Raw genomic sequence first — 23,603 nt, 5'->3', positions numbered from 1 at the left:
TTACTCTGGTTTGAATGTAGGGATATTCCGTATATATATATAAATAATATACAAAGTATATCAAACAATAAAGGTAGATTCTCAGTTTTAATCTGGCCCTTCACAACAAACACACATGATGTTTCTCAACACAACAAACCAGATCATTTTCACATCTGAAACAACAACCCGATTTGCACGGAGAAGCTAAATACCTAGTGACAAGACAATTCACACACAACTCGCGTCGTATCCTAAATGTAGTGCAGTAACACTCGTTTTGGAAAACATCGTTATTTACAAAACATTTAGAAGGGAAAGCCAGAAGAAGTGTACAAGGTCTGGTCAGACCTGGCCTACCCGGAGCGTAGATCAACGAAGTGCAGTCTCAAGACACCGTAGAAAACACAGCCGTCCTGTGGTGTTCGATCTGGGCAGCGTCGCCGCTCCAACCCGTCGCTACGGTCCCCTTTGTTGACGCAGGCTTTGCCGTCCTGGCCCAGGGCAGGTTCGACGAACATCCTCTGTCAAAGATGACGTCGTAGTCAAGAGTGTTTAAAACATGTTATAATCAAAGCACGTTCAACAGAGTAGCATTAAGCTAACGGCCGCTCCAACCGTCGGTCGCTACTGCCCCTGCCCGCGAGACGCCGAGCGAACGGCGCACGCGACCAGAGGGGAGCTTGCGGCGGCGCGCGAGGAGCCGGAGCTACCCCGCGCTGGGCCTTGGCCGATAGCAGCAAGCTAACGTTTCCTAGTGATCACAGCAGGCTAGCGCCGCAGCTAACAGCTGACTGGCTAACAGTAGGCCCACCCTATGTAGGCCACGCAGTGATCACAGCAGGCTAACGCCGCAGCTAACAGCTGACTGGCTAACCGTAAGCTAAGCAGCTATCACCTGAACTTGTACACAATGATATAACACTCACCCAGACAGGCCGCCGTTCTGAAACCCTCCCCACTTTTTAAGAGAATAGAGAAACAAGATGTTAACACAGTTTTACAACAGTGATTTTACCAACACCCGACGGAGCCAGCACAATACCCAACTGGCCTGTGTAGCTGACTTTGAACACAGATCTTCCGCTAAAGAACATCTATGCCCATATCTCCTCGTGAGGGAATACTCTCATTTGGTTATGAAAGATGGGGCCTAACATGGTGACAGAGAGATATCCACTCGTCCAGAAAACACAGGGATCACCAGTGTTAATGGTCGTGGCCCACTAGTCAAACTATAATGGGCTTCAGATCAAGGTCTCCCGCTGCTGCCCAAGAGGCTGAACCAAAAGACCTTAAACTGGGGCCGGTGTTCGTAAACATTGTCAGTTAGCCCCCATAGCACTAACAGACAAGTGGAGCCGCAAGCAAACAGTACTCACCCAACCTGAAACCCACCGCTTCTCACAACAGCGGCGTGTCCTACAGTTCAGCTGTGTCCTGAAAGGTTTCACCCCAACCAACACAGCAAGGAACTGCAGTTGAGAGGCATGCAGGGGCGTGCTCCCAATACGAAAACCGGTGGAGGATTTTAGAATGATCATCATCTTCCAGACACTCCAGTGACGAAGACAATATCGCCGTATTTTCTCGAAAATAGTGAGAGAGAAAATAAAGATATGATGTCAACGTATTCTCCTTGTTCTTCCTTTCCTCAGAGTAAATATTTTTCTCCACGTCAAGTGGGCATATGAGCAGCACGTTGCTTGTGATGAAATTTGAGAAGGAGATGAGTGTGTGGCACCACCCCTGCTTATATAGGTAAGCGGATGGGGGTGTGGCCAGGTGAATGCTGGCATTTAAAGGTACATTTTGAAATGTATTCAGTGTATATATGCTGAAGCGAGATATATGCAATGAGACGCAGAGCGGGAGCTAGTGTGATACAGAACCTTCTGTAGTGTGGTAGTGAAAGGGTTAACCATGTTGTAGTGTGGCAGTGAAAGGGTTAACATTCTGTAGTGCTGCAGTGAAAGGGTTAACCATTTTGTGGTGTGGTAGTGAAAGGGTTAACCATTTGTCGTATGGCAGTGAAAGGGTTAACCTCCTGTAGTGTCTCAGTGAAAGGGTTAACCATTTTGTTGTGTGGCAGTGAAAGGGTTAACCTTCTGTGGTGTGGCAGTGAAAGGGTTAACCTTCTGTAGTGCCGCAGTGAAAGGGTTAACCATTGTGTGGTGTGGTAGTGAACGGGTTAACCATTGTGTGGTGTGTGTAGCAGTGAGAGGGTTAACGTCATCACGGCCGTGTCGCCTGTAGGAGGCGCTGACGTCCTGTCAGGCGGAGCTGTCCGACGGGCTCCAGCTGAGGCGCCGGCTGGAGGAGACGCTGAGGCAGCGGGAGCGGGAGCTCACGGCCCTGAAGGGGGCGCTGAAGGACGAGGTGGCCACGCACGACCGGGAGATCGAGACCCTCAGGGAGCAGTACAGCACCGACATGGAGAGGCTGAGGAGCAGCATGGAGCAGGTGTCCCAGGTACTGTTGGAGCCAGTGTTGTAGTCCAGTCACTGAATCTCCAGTCCGAGTCTCGAGTCCCCAGTGTTCCATCCGAGTCGAGTCCCCGTCACCCGAGTCCAAGTCCAAGTCATCAAGGTCGAGTCCACTCCACTCTGGCAATCAAAGCGCTGACGTACAAATAAAAAAGGTCTACATTAAACATAAATGACACAGCGGTCAACATTTCAAAGGGAGTTTATGTACTATAGAACTACACAATAGCCAAACAAATGCACTAGCCATCAATATCTTATGCCAATATCTTATGCCAAAAGAATTAAAAGAAATTTAAAAATAACTGTATCAATTAACAAGTCTGCACCTTCCGAGTCCAAATGCAGTCAATGCTCGAGTCCAAGTCCAAGTCCGAGTCATCAGTGCTCAATTCCAACTCAAGTCCGAGTCCTGGACTGGAGTACTACAACACTGGGTGACACTATCCAACACTCTGTTTCCTCCCCCTCTCCCGTGTCAGTCTCAGGCAGGTATCGAGGCAGAGCGGCAGCGTGTCAACACCTCGGTGCGCTCCTGCAGCAGCAGCTGGAGGACTGCAGGGACGAGAGTGGCCACTGGATGGAGCAGTTCCACACCACCAGAGACGAACTGCGAAGCACCAAACAGGAGTGAGTCCATACAACACATTAATTATGTTGTTGATGCTCACGTTGCCTGCTTTTCGAATTTTTTCGCACCACGTTCTATGCACATTACACTGTTAATGTACATCATTTTCTTCTCTTTCATCCTGCCTGGATTCCCTCCCTCTCTCTCTCTCTCTCTCTCTCTCTCTCTCTCTCTCTCTCTCTCTCTCTCTCTCTCTCTCTCTCTCTCCCTCTCTCTCTACTCTCTCTCTCTCTCCTCTCTCTCTCTCTCTCTCTCTCTCTCTCTCTCTCTCTCTCTCTTCTCTCTCTCTCTCTCTCTCTCTCTCCCTCTCTCTCTCTCTCTCTCTCTCTCTCTCCATCCACCAGCCCTGAGCCAGAGTGAGGGACTAGTTTGCCTGCTGGCTTTAGACGTTTAGAATTCTAGATGTGTGTAATAGCTGCGCTAACGACTGTAGAATTCAAGGTCATCCACACTCGCCAGAGTTGCCATCATAACGATGATGGAAGAGATCAGAGGAGGCACCTCTATAATCACTGTGCTCTGTGTGTTTGTTTTTGTTCGTTGGTTCATACACATGGTCATCCACACATTCCTAACGGCGGCAGAACTCGAGAACTACTGGGAATGTCTGACCGAGTGTGTCTGACTCTTAACCACCAAACCGGCACGGACTACAATGTATGATGTATATCATGCCAGTTAGGGTACCTTGTGTATACTGCACTGTTTGCTTTTACTCTTACTCATAGTAACTTATATATTCAGATTCTAATTCTTTATTGCCCATATTTATTGTAACATATAATATACAGATAGGGTATACAGACCCCTCATCTGCACCTTTGATTACACTGTTTACTTTCTCATATTCCTTATGAGAGTTTCGTGAGTTTGATGACACAGTGGCCACAGTGTGGATGGTCTTGGAGTTGTAAGTGTTTAGCTCAATGTTAAAATGGTTGACCTCTAGTCCGTAAATATGACTGACTTCCATGTGTGGCGACAAGAAAATCTTTTGGCTACAGTTCTTTTTTTTTGACGTCGACTTCTGGCATCCGACCATGTCCACCACCTGTGTTTAGTGACGCACACAGGTTGGATTCTGTTTGCATTGGGTTTGACGAGGTGGCCTGCCTGCCTCACGTTGTTATCAGGATTGCTTGTAGAGTGGAGGTAGGTGGAGACGTGTACAAATGTTGAGGAACGCACAGGGAAATGACAGAACTTATATATAGCCGCACGATATGACAAAAATTATTATAATTATTACAATTATTCTGGTTGATATTGTGATCACGATGAATGGAATTACAAGCCTGCCAACATTAAAACATTTTTTAATTGAGATTTTATAGAGATCTGATCAATTGTCATCTTCCTCTAGTAGTAGATTGGGTCTTGTTGATACAGCTTGTCCTTAGCACAAGTAATGATGGAGTTAGAGCGCTATTTAACCGCAAATGTTTACTGGATATTCTTTCAGTCCATATTCCGCCTCTTGTATATTTTATATAGGAATGTGAGAAGCAATTATGGAATTATATTTAATATCATACCTCTGTGGTGCAGGAGTCGGTCGGTGTTGACCACGCTCTTAACACCTCCATTGCACAAAGAATTATTCCAAATGATAGGTGATGCTCTTTTCAAAAGCGGACGTTTTCATTTGAAGCCAGAGGAGAGCTCTTTTAATTCCTCCTCTAGCTTTGTTTGAGGCCACCGACGTGAACCGGACGGCAGTGCTCACACCTGTGATCGCTCAGTCAATGTAGCCGAGGAACGAGAGGCACTGGTTTGATATAGAAGTGCAGACGTTCTAAATGGAATGCGTCAATATCGCAGACGATCCCATTGGATTCATTGTGATGGCCAAAATCGCAATGGCGATTTATATACGATTAATTGTGCAGCGCTAATAACGGCACAAAACCTTGGCCACTGATAAAAACCCTTCTGGTATTCAACTGTCTTGCCAGGTGGCCAGGAATGTTGATCTCTGCCAGTTGAATGTCGCTTCCTGCCAGTTTGTTTGCACGGCATAATGCAACTGGAGCTGTGGTCTGACCACAAAGCTCTCATTGAACTGTTAAACGTGGACACAACGTGCATCTGGCCCGGTGAGATCGGATGTTCACATTCCAACTTCAGAAGTCGCGTGAAAAAACGAGTGCCGTTTCTCCCGATTGAAGAGATGTGATGAAACAATGTCTACTCTTTGCGTTATCAAAGGAGATGAACTGTACATGTTGTGAATATACTAAACTCATCTTCTACGTTTGGTCAGTGAAGTAATGATGTAAATGTTTGAGCTCATAGCAACAGCGGCTGTCAACGTGTTTCAGGCTGCTGCAGTCTCGTCTGGAGAAGGAGGAGTTTGAGGAGGAGCTGAAGGAGCTGCAGGAGCGAGTGAACACAATGAAACAACAGATACCAGACCCTGTCCACACACACACACTCAACAAGGTTACTACACACACACACACACACACACACACACACACACACACACACACACACACACACACACACACACACACACACACACACACACACACACATGCTCAACAAGGTGCACTACACAGTCAGTTTAATTGCATTGTTACTGTTCACATGTGTGGTGCTGTCACAGTCATGTATAAGTGAAGATAAAGTTTGAATGACTTACTGAACTGGTGTTTTAATTTCATACCATACCACACTGCTTGTTTGCCATTTCAGCACCAGGCGCTGTCCATCGACTTTATTCATGTTGAGCAAGCGCTACATTGCACCTCGCTGCCTATGGCCTACCTGTTATTCACTCTCAGTCTCAACATGGATGAAACAAAGCATAATAACCATTCTTTAGGTGGTGGTAGTTTCTCTGTTTGGACATTATAGCTTAAATATATAGCCTAGCCCAGTGGTTCTCAAACTTTTTACACCAAGTACCACCTGAGAACGTAGCTGGCTCTCCATATGGCCGACGTTAAAATACAGCCTATTCAGCTATGCACAGTTCACGCAAATGTATTCCTAATACCATTATTTATTGTTAACTTTTGTCAGACACAGCCACAATGTACAAAGGGGTAGCACTAGAACTAGCAAACTCTTCCACACAACGCATACAATGCAAGGGGCATTGGGAACATAATAACTAACATTCTCACATAGCAAGTGAGAAAATTAAGAACAACTGTATTTCAGAAAATGTACTTAATTCTCTCTCTCTCTCACACAGCAAGCAATTGTCCTTCATTCTCTCTCACACTCTCACACTCTCACACTCTCACACTCTCACACTCTCACACACACACACACACACACACACACACACACACACACACACACACACACACACACACACACACACACACACACACACACACACCCGTCTTCAAATCCTTCAATATGTTTTGTGATCTGCACGGCCTCAGCCAGCTAATCACCCAACCCACACGTGTATGTGAGTCAACTCAGACTACCATTGACCTCATCCTGACCTCTGACAAGTCCAAGATCTCCAATAAAGGGGTTATAGCATGCGGGTTAAGTGATCATTATATGATATTCTGTACCCGCAAAAAGCTAAAACAAAAGGCTGGCTGTCACAAAATAGTCACATCTAGAGACCTCAAAACCTACTCTAGCAAGGCCTTTAACCTTGAACTGGAGAGCCTGGACTGGTCAGATGAGCTCAATGGTACACTGGTTGAAGAAACATGGCTTGGTTTCAAAACCAAATTTTCAACAATACTAAACAACATGGTCCCCCTAAGAATCACCAGGGTAAAAAATCGCGCTGAGCCGTGGATGCACACTGAAATACTGACCACTATGAAAACCAGAGACAAAAAATGCTCTGAGTTTCGTAAAAGTCAGTCAAAGTGTGAGAACTGCGGTCTGGAGCACAGCCCAATTGCTGAATACACGAGAAGAGATAGGAGCGGTTTCAAGGGTGTTTAATGTCAATTGAGCAACACAGGAATTGGGGGGAAATAGAACGGGGTTATGTTCTGTCTTGTGGCTGCAGTGAGCGAGCAAGCAGTCCTGGTGCTTGTCTTGGGAGCTGCTGGGTTGCAGCGGGAGAACAAGTGTTCCTCTTCGGGAACAGGTGACGTCCAGGCAGGGACGGCGGTCCTTTGGGGCACAGGAGAGAAACGGGTTAGAGCAAGCAAATACACGGTGGGTAGGTGGGTATCTAGCAGCAGAGCTTTTGGCAGAGACGTCGTACCTGGGCAGTGGTAATTAATACCACGACAGCTTCTGGTCAGCGTCGAAGTGTAGAAATAGTCCCTCCATCAGGGAAGGATTGAGTGCAGCTGTGGAGAGTGGGGTGCTTGACCGCGTGTGAATTAGGGGGATGGAATACAGCTGGGCGTATGAGGGTGAAGGAAGGGGTGACTGGAGAAAGAGAGGATGAGGAGGAGTGCGCAGTGGATGGAGAGGGGGATGAAGAGGAGCGTGTGGAGGACGTGAGGGGAAAAGGAGGGGGAGTGAAGTAGGCCCGTGCTGTGATTATGACACAAAGCTTACCAAAAGCACGAGCAGTGAACTCCAAGCCCACATGACTGAACTCAAACTGGAAAGAAACAGACTAAGAAATGACAACAAAACTGAGGAAAACAAAAACAAACCATGTGAACTTTGGAAATTACTCAATAATCAACTAGGCTGCAGTAAAAAACTTAAAACCAGATTCTCAAACATAAACATAAAGACGGACAACACACTCATCACAGACAAGCTGGATGTAGCCAATTACTTAAACAGTTTCTTCACAAACATAGCCACAACACTGGTAAACAAACTACCCTCCCACTCAGGGCATTATGGGGTAGAACGCATAGTAGCATACTACAAGAACCTAGGGGTCCACAAAGACGACTTCAAACTGGAAATGGTAACAACAGATGAGGTACTCAAAAAACTGAGCGCCCTCCAACCGAACAAGGCCACTGGCCATGACAACATCCCCTCCAAATTCCTCAGCAGCCGCCATCACCCCAGTCATCACACACATAATAAACCTCTCCATAAAACAGGGACACGTCCCCAAGGACTTCAAAATTGCGAGAGTAACACCCCTTCACAAAAAGGGCAGCAAATTAGACCCAGGCAACTACCGCCCAGTTTCTATCCTTACCTCCATCTCGAAAGTCATGGAAAAATGTTTATACGAACAGGTCGAAAAGTACCTTGTGGAAAAAAATCTAATCTACGAATTCCAATCTGGCTTCAGAACATCCCACTCCACTGACACATGCCTTCTCTATTTAAACGACCACATCAAACAAGAGGTGGACGCGGGTAAATACTGCTGCATGGTCATGCTGGACCTAAAAAGGGCCTTCGACACTGTCAATCACACCATTCTGATTGACAAGCTAAAAGCAATTGGTTTTGATAGTCTATCAGTGAGCTGGATGCAATCCTACCTGGAGGGGAGAGAACAGATGGTGGAGGTAAACGGTACCCTATCCCCCCCCTCACAGTGAGCTGTGGTGTTCCACAAGGAAGCATACTAGGACCGCTACTGTTCCTAATTTATGCAAATGACATGTCATCAGCTTGTGACTGCAACTTGTTCCTGTTTGCGGACGACTCAGCCCTGCTGGTCTCTGACAAGAACAAGTTACAGGTTGAAAAAACCCTCAGCTCGGAACTAGGCAAAATCTGCATATGGCTCGCTGATAACAAACTATCATTACACATGGGCAAAACAGAGTCCATTCTCTTCGGTTCAAATAACAAACTCAACAAGACCGACGGCTTCTCAGTTACAGTGGGTGACAATATTGTCACAAGGAAAGATGAAACTACTTACCTGGGTTCCATCCTAGAGGCAAATCGTTCCTGTGACAAAATGGCATCCAATGTAATAAAAAAAGTCAACCAACGAACTCGATTCTTGTACCAGATCTCCTCTCTGATAAACAAGAATACCCTGAAGACTCTGGCAGGAGCACTCATTCAGGGGTACTACGACTATGCTTGCACCTCATGGTACCAAAGCACCTCAAAGGCGCTAAAAACAAAATTACAAACATCTCAAAACAAACTGGTCAGACTACTGCTTGACCTTACTCCTAGAACCCACCTCACCCCTGTAAAGGAATGTGAATCACTACCCACTTTCAAAACCACTCTCAAAGAACACCTACAGGAGGCTGCAATTCGAAACTGGACCCTGTAAATGTCCTAACCCAACCCCCTCCAATGTACAGTAAATTACCATGTATGGTTTTGTCAATATTCCAATGTACAGTTTTGCTTGTACAGTTGTACAGTGTGTGTGTCCCACCCACCCACCCCTCCTACCCAACCCCTCCCCCCCACCCCACCCACCCAACCACCTCCAATGTACAGTCCCCCCCCCACCTACCCAACCTCCTCCAATGTACAGTTTCTACGTCAAATGTATATACTCTCTTTTCTGGACTTTTTTTGTATCACAAACAGTACTGTATTTGCAAATCTGGTATGTCATAAATGTATAGATGTAGCAGTACTGTCTATCTGTATGTCGTGTATGTCATATATGAATTGAAAATGGGGGACCCTGATGTAAACAAGATGAAAGTCTTTCTCTGGTCTGCATCCCCTTAACAATTGTATATATTGAGCTAAATTGTACTGTACCCATTCTGCAATCTGTTAATAAAGTTTTCAATCAATCAATCACACACACACACACACACACACACACACACACACACACACACACACACACACACACACACACACACACACACACAGCATGTTGTTGTCCATTGACAACTCACATAAGCAGGGCCGGACTGGGGAAATAATTCAGGCTGGGAAATATAGTGTGAAATATAGCCCCAGTCAGGCCACATTCTGAGTGGGGGTCCCCCACTAGGAATTATTTTGTTACAAAGACTTAATTTCCTGCATTCTGGTGCAGGAATTTCTTTATTTTTACCATTTAAATTCCAGTGTTTGTGATGGGCATCACAAAAAAAAATATATATATATATTCAATACATTTTCTAATTGTAACCCTTTAAATGCCAGTTTGTGTGATGGCATCACAAATTATTGTTAAAATAAACACACAAAAAGTAAGATATTTTCAATATATCAAATGCAAAGTACATTTTTCTGGGGGGATTATTACAGGCTAGGCATGTGTCAATGATTAGCAACAACACAGATTTTGATGTATTTTTTGTAATGTCAGATTTAACAACAACTCTTTTCAGAAAAGTGGGAGTATTTCATTTCATTACAAAAAAATCTAAAAATAAAAATGGTTATGATCAGGGCTGAAGTTGAATAAAATATTTATGACTGTTTAGACTGCATTACTCTCTGTCACAGTGATCTTAGGTTATCTAACTATCGCGCCACCGCAACTAGAAACACTGGCCTGGCCTGCTTCTAAGTTCAGTGGTCTGACTGCAACAAAAAAAATATTAAAAAAAAGTATAGCCTATAGTCTGTCTGATAGATAAAAATCTAAATAATCTGACTGGCCAGATATTATTGCTGGCGGGCCAATTTCGGCCTGCCTATTGCCGACCACTGCTGTAGAGGTTGAGTCGTTTTTTGTGATATATTACATTCACACACTAAGTGATTTAGATTTCTTCACAACTTCACAATTGCAAATACATGGACTAGGGTTCAATTGACAGCTCGTATTTACCTGCTGTCTTGTGTTATTCATTGTATCAAGAGCTCAGTCAATCAACTGGAGAATTAGTTTTAAAAGCGTGTGGGCCTTTTAAAAGCCTGACTGTCAGGTAACGTATTGTTCTCCTCAGGAGCTCCAGAGTCACCGTAGCGACCTGCAGAAGGCCCAGTCTGACCTGCAGAAGCAGCGGACAGAGTTTGATAAGAAGGTCATGGAGGTCATCTCCTTAAAGAAGGGCCACCAGGAGCAGGAGGCGGAGATCAAGTATGAGATCGACAGGCTAAAGGGCCAATTACAGAGAGCCAAAGAGGACCTGAACAAGGCACAGGACAAACACAAACAGGTCAGTGTACGGTAGTCTTTACACTGGGCAGCGTGTGCATTAGAAGTGCCTAAAGTCACTTGTTTTAACATCTCTTGAGTACCAGGTGGGTGGAGTTTACAGCGTAGCCGGATAAGTTGTTACAAACGTACTTTCATATAGCCTCTAATCATTGTATTGTCAGATGAGGTATACCCCCACCCAGCTGGTACTCAAAGCAGGTCAAAACAAACACTATTGGTTGCGGGGCGATAGTGGCTCAGGAGGTCGAGCGGTCGTCTGGTAATTGGAAGGTTCGTGGTTCGATTCCCGCTCTACGCCGGGGAGCGCATCAAAGTGTCCTTGAGCAAGACACTTAATCCTTAATTGCTCCCGATGAGCAGGTTGGCACCTTGCATGGTCGCCTCCGCCGTCTGTGTGAGTGAATAGGTGAATGTGAGGCACAAGTTGTAAAGCGCTTTGGATAAAAGCTGCTACATAAATGCACAATTTAAATTGTTTTGTGTTCTGTTCCTCTCTCTGTTTACTTACTCACTCACTCACTCATTCATTCATCCATTCATTCATTCATTCATTCGATCATTCATTCATTCGATCATTCATTCATTCATTCATTCATTCATTCGATCATTCATTCATTCATTCATTCATTCGATCATTCATTCATTCATTCGATCATTCATTCATTCATTCATTCATTCATTCATCATATCTCTATTCTGTGTTCCTGTCTGCAGCTCCCAGACCCAGCAGTGATGTCAGAGCTGGAGGGGAAGCTCAGCTCGGCGCACGGGGAGGTGGCCCGTCTCAAAGACGAGCTCTCATTGGCCGAGGAGGATTTGGAGAGCAGTAAGACGCGTCTGAGCAGAAGTCAGACAGAGGTGGACGCGCTCCGAGACGCCCAGCTGGAGCAGGGGGAGGTTACCACCCGCCTCCGGGAGAAACTCTCACGCCTAGAGGTGAGGGTACGGTGCACACACACAATCGTTTCTTTTAGCACAGACACACACACACTTTAGTAATTTAGCACACACACAATTTAGTCATTTAGCACACACACACACACACACACACACACACACACACACACACAATTTAGTCATTTAGCACACACACACACACAATTTAGTCATTTAGCACACACACACACACAATTTAGTCATTTGCACACACACACACACACACACACACACACACACACACACACACACACACACACACACACACACACACACACACACACAATTTTGTAATTTAGCACACACACACACACACACACACACCTATGTGTTAGAGTCAAAAACACTTTTCACACAACCAGTGAATAATTATTTATACTCAAGTACTGTACTTAAGTACAACTATGAGCTACTTGTACTTGTACATAAACATTTTAGGGAATTTTACACTTTTACTCCACTACATTTCAAAGGAAATATTGTACTTTTTACTACACTGTATTTGAATGCATCAGTTACTAGTTATTTTGAAGAAAAGGATTTTGTATAGAAAACACTGAATATTATGTACTTTCACATTTGAAGCCTGGCAACTTCAAGAGGACGTAATCAGAGCAGCATAACTGGACCACATACCACTTTAACATGACCTTTAATCAGAGCAGCATGACTGGACCACATACTACTTTAACATAACCTTTAATCAGAGCAGCATAACTGGACCACATACCACTTTAACATAACCTTTAATCAGAGCAGCATAACTGGACCACATACTACTTTAACATCACCTTTAATCAGAGCAGCATAACTGGACCACATACCACTTTAACATGACCTTTACTCAGAGCAGCATAACTGGACCACATACCACTTTAACACAACCTTTAATCAGAGCAGCATAACTGGACCACATACCACTTTAACATGACCTTTACTCAGAGCAGCATGACTGGACCACATACCACTTTAACACAACCTTTAATCAGAGCAGCATAACTGGACCACATACCACTTTAACATAACCTTTAATCAGAGCAGCATGACTGGACCACATACCACTTTAACATAACCTTTAATCAGAGCAGCATGACTGGACCACATACTACTTTAACATAACCTTTAATCAGAGCAGCATAACTGGACCACATACCACTTTAACATAACCTTTAATCAGAGCAGCATGACTGGACCACATACCACTTTAACATGACCTTTAATCAGAGCAGCATAACTGGACCACATACTACTTTAACATAACCTTTAATCAGAGCAGCATAACTGGACCACATACCACTTTAACATAACCTTTAATCAGAGCAGCATAACTGGACCACATACTACTTTAACATCACCTTTAATCAGAGCAGCATAACTGGACCACATACCACTTTAACATGACCTTTACTCAGAGCAGCATAACTGGACCACATACCACTTTAACACAACCTTTAATCAGAGCAGCATAACTGGACCACATACCACTTTAACATGACCTTTACTCAGAGCAGCATGACTGGACCACATACCACTTTAACACAACCTTTAATCAGAGCAGCATAACTGGACCACATACCACTTTAACATAACATTTAATCAGAGCAGCATGACTGGACCACATACCACTTTAACATAACCTTTAATCAGAGCAGCATGACTGGACCACATACTACTTTAACATCACCTTTAATCAGAGCAGCATAACTGGACCACATACCACTTTAACATAACCTTTAATCAGAGCAGCATGACTGGACCACATACTACTTTAACATCACCTTTAATCAGAGCAGCATAACTGGACCACATACTACTTTAACATCACATTTAATCAGAGCAGCATAACTGGACCACATACCACTTTAACATAACCTTTAATCAGAGCAGCATGACTGGACCACATACTACTTTAACATCACCTTTAATCAGAGCAGCATAACTGGACCACATACTACTTTAACATCACATTTAATCAGAGCAGCATAACTGGACCACATACCACTTTAACATAACCTTTAATCAGAGCAGCATAACTGGACCACATACCACTTTAACATAACCTTTAATCAGAGCAGCATGACTGGACCACATACTACTTTAACATCACCTTTAATCAGAGCAGCATAACTGGACCACATACCACTTTAACATAACCTTTAATCAGAGCAGCATGACTGGACCACATACTACTTTAACATCACCTTTAATCAGAGCAGCATAACGATAGGTTATGTAGATAACCTAGTTATATTAGTATTGGCTAAGCGTCCCGCTCTGAGCCTTACGAGATACTCCTATCTCCTGTGATACCTAATGTATCTCCCACGAACAAAAACACATGCACCCCACCTGTATGGGGCCCCGCCCCTTATGGTGGCACCGCCCATATAACCATGACCCTGGTCATGAAACACCCTTCCTCGCCAAAACCCGTCCCAGGAAAAGATCCCTCAAGAGGGAACTCAGGGCGCGCAGAGCGGGACGCTTAGCCAATACTAATATAACTAGGTTATCTACATAACCTATCGTTATATTTCGTATTGCATCGCGTCCCGCTCTGAGCCTTACGAGATAATGGGGAAGAGCGGGCGCGAGACCCGACAGATGTACCCCCTGAGGACCCGTAAGCCCACATCAAGGGGTGCGGGGAGCCCTGTCACCCCATCCTTCCTAACGAAGGGGGGCGCAGTCAACTCCACCTGAATGCGAACAAGAGGGAGCCAGAACCCCTTGAACACACCGTACAGGCGGAACCACGTGTGACTCAACACACTGCGGCCCATACCCATACACTCCTGCTACCCGACCAAAGGACGGGAAGCAGGAAAGGCCACAGACCCCAGAACCGCCTGGGAGACAGAACCCCCGGTCATGTCCATGAGGAAAAACCTTACAAAGGAGCCCGGGGAGGACCATGAAGCTGCAGCACAGATGGCCTCCACCGAGGCCCCACCCAGGAGAGCGGCAGAGGCAGCCACCCCACGAGTGGAGTGCGCCCTGACGCCCCCAGGGGGATCCTGCCCAGCCAGCGTGTAGCAGAGGGTAACACCCTCGCACAACCAATGGGACAGGCGCTGCTCCGACAGTGCCTTACCAGCACGAGCCCCACCGTAACAGACAAAAAGCTGGTCGGTAACCCTGAAATCCTGAGTACGGCTGAGGTAAATCCCCAAGCACGGACTGGACATGACAGGTGAAGGCCCGCATCTAACTCACCAGTGTGAGGAGGAGGACGAAACGCCTGAACCACAATATCCCGGGAGCGGAAGGAACTCCGGATATTCTTAGGCACGAAAGCAGGATTAGGTCGCAGAGTGACACCGCAATCGGTCCGAAAAGACAGGCACTCTGGATGTACCGAGAGAGCACAGAGCTCACCTACGCGTTTAGCGGAAGTGACAGCCAGAAGGAACGCGGTCCTGAAGGACAGCTGTCCCAACGGCGCCCGCTCGAGCGGCTCAAACGGGGCCAAGGACAACCGACCGAGGACCAATTGAAGATCCCAAGTCGGAGCCAAGGAGCGTTGCACCGGCTTAACGCGTCGAGCGCCAAGCAGGAAACGCTTCACAAGAGGGTGGCTGAACAAGACATCCCCTCAAACCCCTCATGATAGGAGGATATAGCTGCTGCATATACCCTCACCGTCGAAGCCGACAGTCTATCAAGGAGAGACTGGAGGTAACTAAGGACAGCAACCAGGGGGCAGGAGACTGAGTCCTGGCCCCCCGCCTTACACCACACTTGGAACATACGTCATCTGCCCGCGTAAGCGCGACAGTGGAGGGAGCATGCGCATTCCAGATGGTAACACCATCAGGATCAAGAACCTGCGCCCCTCAACGTACCCGTCCCAACAACTGACCTAACAGATGTATGGGGAAGAATCCCTGGCGGCACGGCATCGGTCCCAGACCTGCCTGGCCATGTCCAGACGCAATCCTCACCCGTCAGGATGAGGGCCGCCCCGCGACAGTACACCTGCACCCACATTCTCCCTGCCGGGGATGTGGGGAGCCCTTAGGCCGCGCAGATGGAGGACGCCCATAGCCAGCCGCCCGCCGCCTGGTGCAGACAGGGGGAGCGTACTCCTCCCTGTCTGTCGATACACGACACTGACGTCGTATCGTCCGTCCTGATCAACACCATTTGTGGACCAGAAGGACCGCTTTCAACACCAACACATTGAACGTAGCGCAGACCGGGCAGCATGGTTTGCCAGCTGCCCCCTACTGCGTTGGCCCGACGCATCACCAGCGAGGGAGGCGTCGGTGAAAACGCGACGTGAGACAGCGCCGTAACCGTCCTAGGACGGAACCTCCCGAGCGTGTTGACAACACGCTCTGAGATGGATGCCCATAGCCCTCCAACCGTTGACTGGGAAGAGGAATACTCTACATCCAGTCTACAGCAACCCCAGGCTGGTAGAGACCTGCCTGGTACGAGACCTGACGATCCACCTTGACCGCGAAGGACCAGAACGTCATCAGGGCAGAACACTCCGTAACCCCGGATGACGCAGAGGCCCCAGTGCGGCCTCCACGCACTTGGTGAAGATGCGGGGAGCCAGAGAAAACCGAACGGCAGCCTCTGGTACTCATACGCTAACCCTGCAAAGGAAGCGTAGGTAAGCCCTAGGATGGAAGATCGGGGATGCGCATACGCATCCTACAGGTCTATGGAGGAGAACCAGACCCCCACCTGACAGTGTTCAACAGGTAGGAGACGATCCAAAAAATGCTGAACCTTCCCATGGGACAGGTCCAGCCTGGGTCTTACACCCCTCCCTCCCGACTTCTCGGGCAGAGAACACCGGGAGGAGAACGCCACGACGATGGCTTGCTTCGTCCACAGAGATTGGATCTCGTCGACCAGAGCTGTCCCTGCTGGAGACCCCGACAACAGGGTCTGTACCAAACCTGAAAACGGGTGGGGTTGTGTAAACACAAGTCCCCGCCTCACCATTCTCTCCATCTACCTCGACATATGGTACCGCCGTAGTCATATGTGACGACACTCCCAACGCACCCGCCGTCACGTGGCGCAGGTCCGCCAGGAACTGTAGATAGTTGGCCCGGTCCCCCCCGCTGTGCGAAGACAACCCTGGAATCGTGCGAGGAGCGCGTTCCGTGTCGGAACACCTGACCCTGACACCACCCACGAGGCAATCGCACCCAAGGGGGAACCCCGACAGAAAAGGGCCTGTCTGATACGGGGGGCTTCCGATCAAAAAAGCCCCCCCACTGAACACCCCTCCAGAACATGCTGAAGGAGTTGTTCTGCAGCCGGACATGCAAGGTGTAAGGCCCCCATGGGTTCCTACACACCGTAGCCCTGCAGTGATATCACTACCACCCCAAACCATGTGAGCTGCGACCACTTGCCAATATTCCAGGAGTGGGAGCACCAACATGATACCTGGCCTGGCGAAGGCGAGGCCGGGGAAGCCCGCACTGTGTGCCTCAAAAGGTTTCGAGCCCCCCTGCTGACAACACTTAAGTTGACAGACGTAACACCAGGCTCAACCAACACAGTTCAAGGTGTGGGAGCCGCTTGACAGCACAACATTCTCACGGACAGACCCAGGCTCAGCCATCAACTGGGTGTCAGCCCCTGTCTCCATGAGAAGCGAAGAATGGGGCCGCATACGCTTCAAGAAGGTTCGCGGCCCGCAGCCAAAGGAACACACCCAGAGCCCCGCTTCTGAGGGTAACAGAAAACGGACTGAGCGGGGAGCGGGCTGCTCGCGGCAAAATGACGACGGAGTGGTTTACCAACACCGAAATCACCCAAAATGGCCGATCCCTCGGCCGCCAAGACTGTCGGCCTCGCGATACCCTGTCGATTCTCCAACCAGGGCACCACTGGCGGGGGAAACATGGCCGCCTGTCGAGGGCCCCGTCATCGCCGCTGACGAGGCCGTGCTCTCTCTTCTTCTGGCTGCGTGGTGTGAGGCGGTGTAGGGCCTAGGACAATACCGCCCGCGCTCCAGCAGAAGACCAAAATCCCCTGCGGAGAGGGGAACCCTGAGCGGTTATAGCTTGCGGCTGGGTCAAAGCTAATAACGTCAACAACCTCGCGCGATGTGTCGACGTCGGCTGGCCCCAAGGCCCCTCCACCAGACACCATTTTTTTTTATAGAAAAAACACCAATTCGAACACAGTTCTAATCGTTGCCAATTCCATACCGTGGCGGTACAAGCCTTAACAGCCCACCAGCCACTCGCCAGGCCGACCCATGGTGTCGGCCGGGCGGGGCATTGTTTCAATATATCAAAAACAAAGGACTGACGTTAACATGGAGCACCAGTGGTGATTGCAAACAGCACCCTCCACTGTGGTGTGGACCATGAAAAGGTTAAATGAATAAAAGAGCTAAACCACAAAAACTGTAGAATGAGCAAACCCATACACACAAAGTTTAAGGGGAGACGGACCAGACCCGTCTTCATTCAAAATATTCACAACAGAACACCAGCCCTAGTTTAGCCCATTTACCAAAAAAGGTAAACAAAGCCCCCCCCCCGCACTACTCCCCCAGTATACCGATTGACCGTCAGTATGAATGGTTTGAGAGGAGAGAAAGCTGTAGCAAGACAGACCTTCTCATAGCAGAGTGACAAAATGAAACAATAGCCCCCTACACAGGGCCGCCCCAGGAGATGGGGGGCCTCGCGTCTAAAAACGCACAGGGCCTCACATTTCTCCCAAGCGGCCCTGCCCTTATACTACTGCAGCCTAACGCCAGGCAATGTGGAACCCAAGACAACAATTGCCTGTGCACAGACACACAACATGTTTACCATGTCGGCTGGACCCATAGCCCCACTACCCGACGCCAACCCAGATGGGAACACCGTTCAACAAACCCCGCCGGAACACAAGGTAATACCTGGCTAGAACCTAGCCACGACCTACCCCGTTGTCAACCCATTTACCCGAAAAAGGTAAATGGAACTCAAAACCCCACAACAGCTACCGACTGACCTTCATTGATGAACCGGGCAAGAGGCGGGAGAGTGACAACATCTCACGGCGGAGACATTAAAACAGCATAGCAATTAGCAGTAGTGATAGCATGCGGCAGTAGCGATAGCATGTTAGCATAGCTTTAGATGTTTTAGCAGCACGCCCAAGACAGCTTGGAAACCGTTCCCTGCAGAGAACGTTCACCAAACCATCTTGCCCCTGGCGCCAACACACAACAAGGTTGTGTTAACAACACAAACCAGCATTACTAACACTAATACCCATGCCTGAAGACACAGGGCCTACCTGAGTACAAGCTGGCCCGACAGCCAGCCTTGTACAGCTGAACCTCGATGTGCAGTCATCAAACGAGGAACATCACAGGCCCGTCGTGTCGCCGAAAACATGCGTTGAAGATGCCAGGGGCCAGCAACCTCCGGTAAGCTTCCAACATTATTAATCTTCCTTAATCTTTTCATTCCGCTAGCTCGTATGGTGCACGCATCCAATACGCTGGGACGAAAATAGAGGAAGGGTGTTTCATGACCAGGGTCATGGTTATATGGGCGGTGCCACCATAAGGGGCGGGGCCCCATACAGGTGGGGTGCATGTGTTTTTGTTCGTGGGAGATACATTAGGTATCACAGGAGATAGGAGTATCTCGTAAGGCTCAGAGCGGGACGCGATGCAATACGAAATATAACTGGACCACATACCAGTTTAACATGACCTTTAATCAGAGCAGCATAACTGGACCACATACCACTTTAACATGACCTTTAATCAGAGCAGCATAACTGGACCACATACCACTTTAACATAACCTTTACTCAGAGCAGCATAACTGGACCACATACCACTTTAACATGACCTTTACTCAGAGCAGCATAACTGGACCACATACTACTTTAACATAACCTTTAATCAGAGCAGCATAACTGGACCACATACCACTTTAACATAACCTTTAATCAGAGCAGCATAACTGGACCACATACTACTTTAACATAACCTTTAATCAGAGCAGCATAACTGGACCACATACTACTTTAACATAACCTTTAATCAGAGCAGCATAACTGGACCACAGACCACTTTAACACAACCTTTACTCAGAGCAGCATAACTGGACCACATACCACTTTAACTTGACCTTTAGAGGTCAATGGATCGAGGATTGAGCGTTCCAAAGCACTGGAATTCACAAACGTCATGTACAATGTATATCTTTACTTTAGATACTTAAGTACATTCAATAGCAAATACTTCTCTACTTTTACTTAAGTAGTAGACTTATACTTATTCCAGAGTTCTCATTTATCAGGGTGTTTCCACTTTTACATAAGTAAAATAACTGTACCTCTTCCACCACTGACATTGCAGAGAAATCCATCAGTGTGACCACAAAGCCTAAGGTACAGTATGTTCCAGCTGATCTGTACCCCCACCCCCCCCCGTACCCCCCCCCCCCCCCCACCCCCCCCGTCCTTGTGTCCTCAGGTCCAGCTGCAGAGCAACTCCTCAGAGAGCTCCGAGGCAGAGCTGGCCCTCCACACCGAGATGAGGGGGCTGAGGTCCGAGCTGGACGAGGCCAAGAGGAGAGCCTCCCGGCTGGGCCAGGAGCAGCGGGAGCTGGGCCAGCGCCTGGAGGAGAGGGAGAAGGAGAAGGAGGCTCTGGCGCAGGCCAACAACCAGCTGGAGGAGGCCAGGCGGCTGCAGGACAGGGCTCTGGACAAGCTCAACAAGGAGGTGAGAGCTGCGATTTCATTTACCTCTTTATTAGGTGAGAAGCGCCTCATAATAGACCGGCAATGTGACTCACTCACTCTGCCCCTAGTGGCGGCTCACAGGTGTGGCACTTTGTGTGAGACCAGTTCACTCTACGTCAGAATGATTTGCATCTGGGGGGCGGCCGGGTAGCGCAGCGGACTAAGCGTCTGTCTACCACCGCAGAGACACTGGTATCGAATCCGGCTGTCAGCGGTGCCTCCGGCTTGGCCGGTCGTCATACTGGCACAATTGCCAGTGTCAGCGGGAGGGAAGCCGGTGGGTGGTAATCTGGTCGTTGTAAACAGCGACTCCTACAGGTCGGTCAGGGCGCCTGCACAGCGAGGGAGGGAGATGGTGAGGGTATAGTGTGACCTCCCACGCGTTACACTTCACCAATGAGAGTCCTCGCTGCCAGGTAAAAAGAGGCTGCTGGCTGTCTCCACATGTATCGGAGGAAGCATGTGATAGACTTCAGGGCTCCCTAGACCGACCAGTGGGGGGCACATGCGCGCAACGACCAGGAAGGGGAGGGGGGGGGGGGGGGGGGGGGGATTGGCATAACGACTAAAATTGGGATGGGAGGGAAAATACAGAAAATAGGAGGAGAAAAATTGGATATAAAAAAATAATGATTTGCATCTGTGACACTGTGTTTGTTATACTACGAGTACGAGCCTTAAACGCCTTACAATAAATACACTGTGGTCCAATGAATCATTCAATAAAGATCCGACGGACGGCGTTATAATCTCGTCTCCCCTCCTCCCTCTCGCCAGCGCGAGTCTCTGTCGGCCTGCTCCAGAGAGGAGGCGCAGGCTCTCAGGGTTCAGCTGGAGGAGCAGAGGGACAGGGCGCGCAAGGACACGCAGGAGGCCCAGCGCCATGGCAACGATGCTCACGTTGAACTGGAGAGGAGCCAGAGCGGCCTGAGGAAACTGGAGGAGGAGGTGTGTGTGTGTTTACATCTATTAGGGGTGGGACGATACATCGATCCAGATCGATACATCGATGTAATTATCAACAATCGAATCGGATCGATGCGATGTAATAAGATCGATTCATATCGATACTCTTATTTTGAAAATCCTGTGGCGAGTCTCATATCCGCCCAAGAACAACAGCAGTAGCTCCGTGTGTGTAGATGTTACAGCATAGCATTCTCCCTTTCTGTGTGTGTGTGTGTGTGCGCGAGTCTTTGGAAAGACCAGATGAGGTCAGAGGAGTTTGATGTTTAAATGTTATTTAAACATAAACAATATAATACATAATAAATGTAGGCCTATACATGATCATGCAACATCAACAAATTGTTGTAGGAACGGTTTGGGAGAGGGAGGTTGTGAGTTTTGAGTTCCAAAAAATGTAGCTTAAAGTTTAAAGCTCAAATAAAAAAAAAACGTGGCACTTTACAGTGAACAGGAGGTCTATTTGTATTAAAAACAATAGATTGATTTTCCTTTAAATGTCTGGAAGAGCTCAAAAATACAAATGTCAAATGATATTTTCATTACCTTTTTTTGTTGATCTAAATGTTACTGATTGTGTTAAATGGGCATATGATATCATCTCATATCGATCGCAGGCACCTGAATCTAATCGTATCGTATTGTATCGTGAGAGACTTTGTGATATCGGCAAATATCGTATCGTTGTCCAAAGAATCGATATCGTATCGTATCATGATGAAACTGGTGATTCCCACCCCTAACATCTATACATTATGACATACCAGATCTACAAATACAGTACTGTTTGTGATACTAAAAAAATCCAGAAAAAGAGTGTATATAAATTTTTTACATAGAAACTGTGCATTGGAGGAGGTTGGGTAGGTGGGGTGGGGCTGTACATTGGAGGTGGGGGGGGGGGGGGGGGGTTGGGTAGGTGGGGTGGGGTGGGGCTGTACATTGGAGGTGGGGGGGGGGGGGGTTGGGTAGGTGGGGTGGGGCTGTACATTGGAGGTGGGGGGGGGGGGGGGTTGGGTAGGGGGGGGGGACACTGTACTGACTGCTTGCTTGTCTGTGCTCATGCACATCATTCACAGTAAGATGACATGAGTGAAGATGATGATCAATAATAATCCGTTCAGGATGTGTGTGTCGTCTAACACAGTGGTTCCCAAAGTCGGGGTCGCGACCCAATGGTGGGCCGCGAGCAGCCACGGGTGGGCCGCGAGATGATTTAAAATAAAAATAAAAAAATATTTTTTATTTTCTATTTTTTATTATTATTTATTTTTGTCAGGCCACTGGACTTAGAAGCAGGCCAGGACAGTGTTTCTAGTTGTATTCTAAAATTCTATTCTATTGTATTCTAAAATGTGACTATATGGTTTTATATTAACTTAATAAATAAACAAAAACGAAAAATCTACTTATTTCAACGAACATTTCAAACTAAATAACAGATTATGCACATAAAACGCTGAAAACAACCGAAGCAACAATAGTATTTTAATGAGGCTATTATTATTATCATTATTATTTTGCAACAAGTTAGCCCTCTCATAAATAGCACATATAAATGAATAACTAACTTGAACTAACTTAATAGGATTGAAGTGATATTTGGCTTAAAAAATCGGTCGCCTGGCAAAAAAAAAAAAAAGCCTGACGATGTGCATTGGGCCGCGGCTCTCTGACGCCTTATTTTCTGGGCCCTGGCCTGAAAAGTTTGGGAACCCCTGGTCTAACATGGTGTGTCTCCACCAGGCGTCCCGTCAGAAGAAGGAGCTCCTGCTGGCCTGTGAGGAGAGGGACAACCACCAGCTGGACAAGGAGCTGCTGACCAACAGACTGCGCCACCTAGAGGGAGAGCTGGGGAGAGCAGGAACAGCCACGGCGACAAGGCCAGGGAGACGCGGAGCCT

General features: G+C 47.5%; 1 protein-coding gene across 1 annotated transcript in view; it reads left to right on the top strand.

Annotated features, from left to right (window-relative positions):
* cgna (cingulin a) overlaps nucleotides 1-23,603 on the top strand; it is a gene marked incomplete at both ends in the record, with an annotated part of 37,068 nt that overhangs the window by 12,974 nt on the left and 491 nt on the right. The window contains 9 exon segments of the mRNA XM_084336724.1: nucleotides 2,236-2,451; nucleotides 2,948-2,996; nucleotides 2,999-3,095; nucleotides 5,418-5,538; nucleotides 10,848-11,060; nucleotides 11,777-11,998; nucleotides 20,466-20,714; nucleotides 21,512-21,682; nucleotides 23,447-23,583. Of these exon segments, the coding sequence (XP_084192850.1) occupies nucleotides 2,236-2,451; nucleotides 2,948-2,996; nucleotides 2,999-3,095; nucleotides 5,418-5,538; nucleotides 10,848-11,060; nucleotides 11,777-11,998; nucleotides 20,466-20,714; nucleotides 21,512-21,682; nucleotides 23,447-23,583 (1,475 nt within the window).

This window comes from Notolepis coatsorum (assembly GCF_963971535.1).
Source record: "Notolepis coatsorum genome assembly, chromosome: 19".
NCBI classification, from domain to species: Eukaryota; Metazoa; Chordata; class Actinopteri; order Aulopiformes; family Paralepididae; genus Notolepis; species Notolepis coatsorum.
Note: the sequence above shows the minus strand (reverse complement) of the source record. Positions and strands in the feature narration are given on the sequence as shown.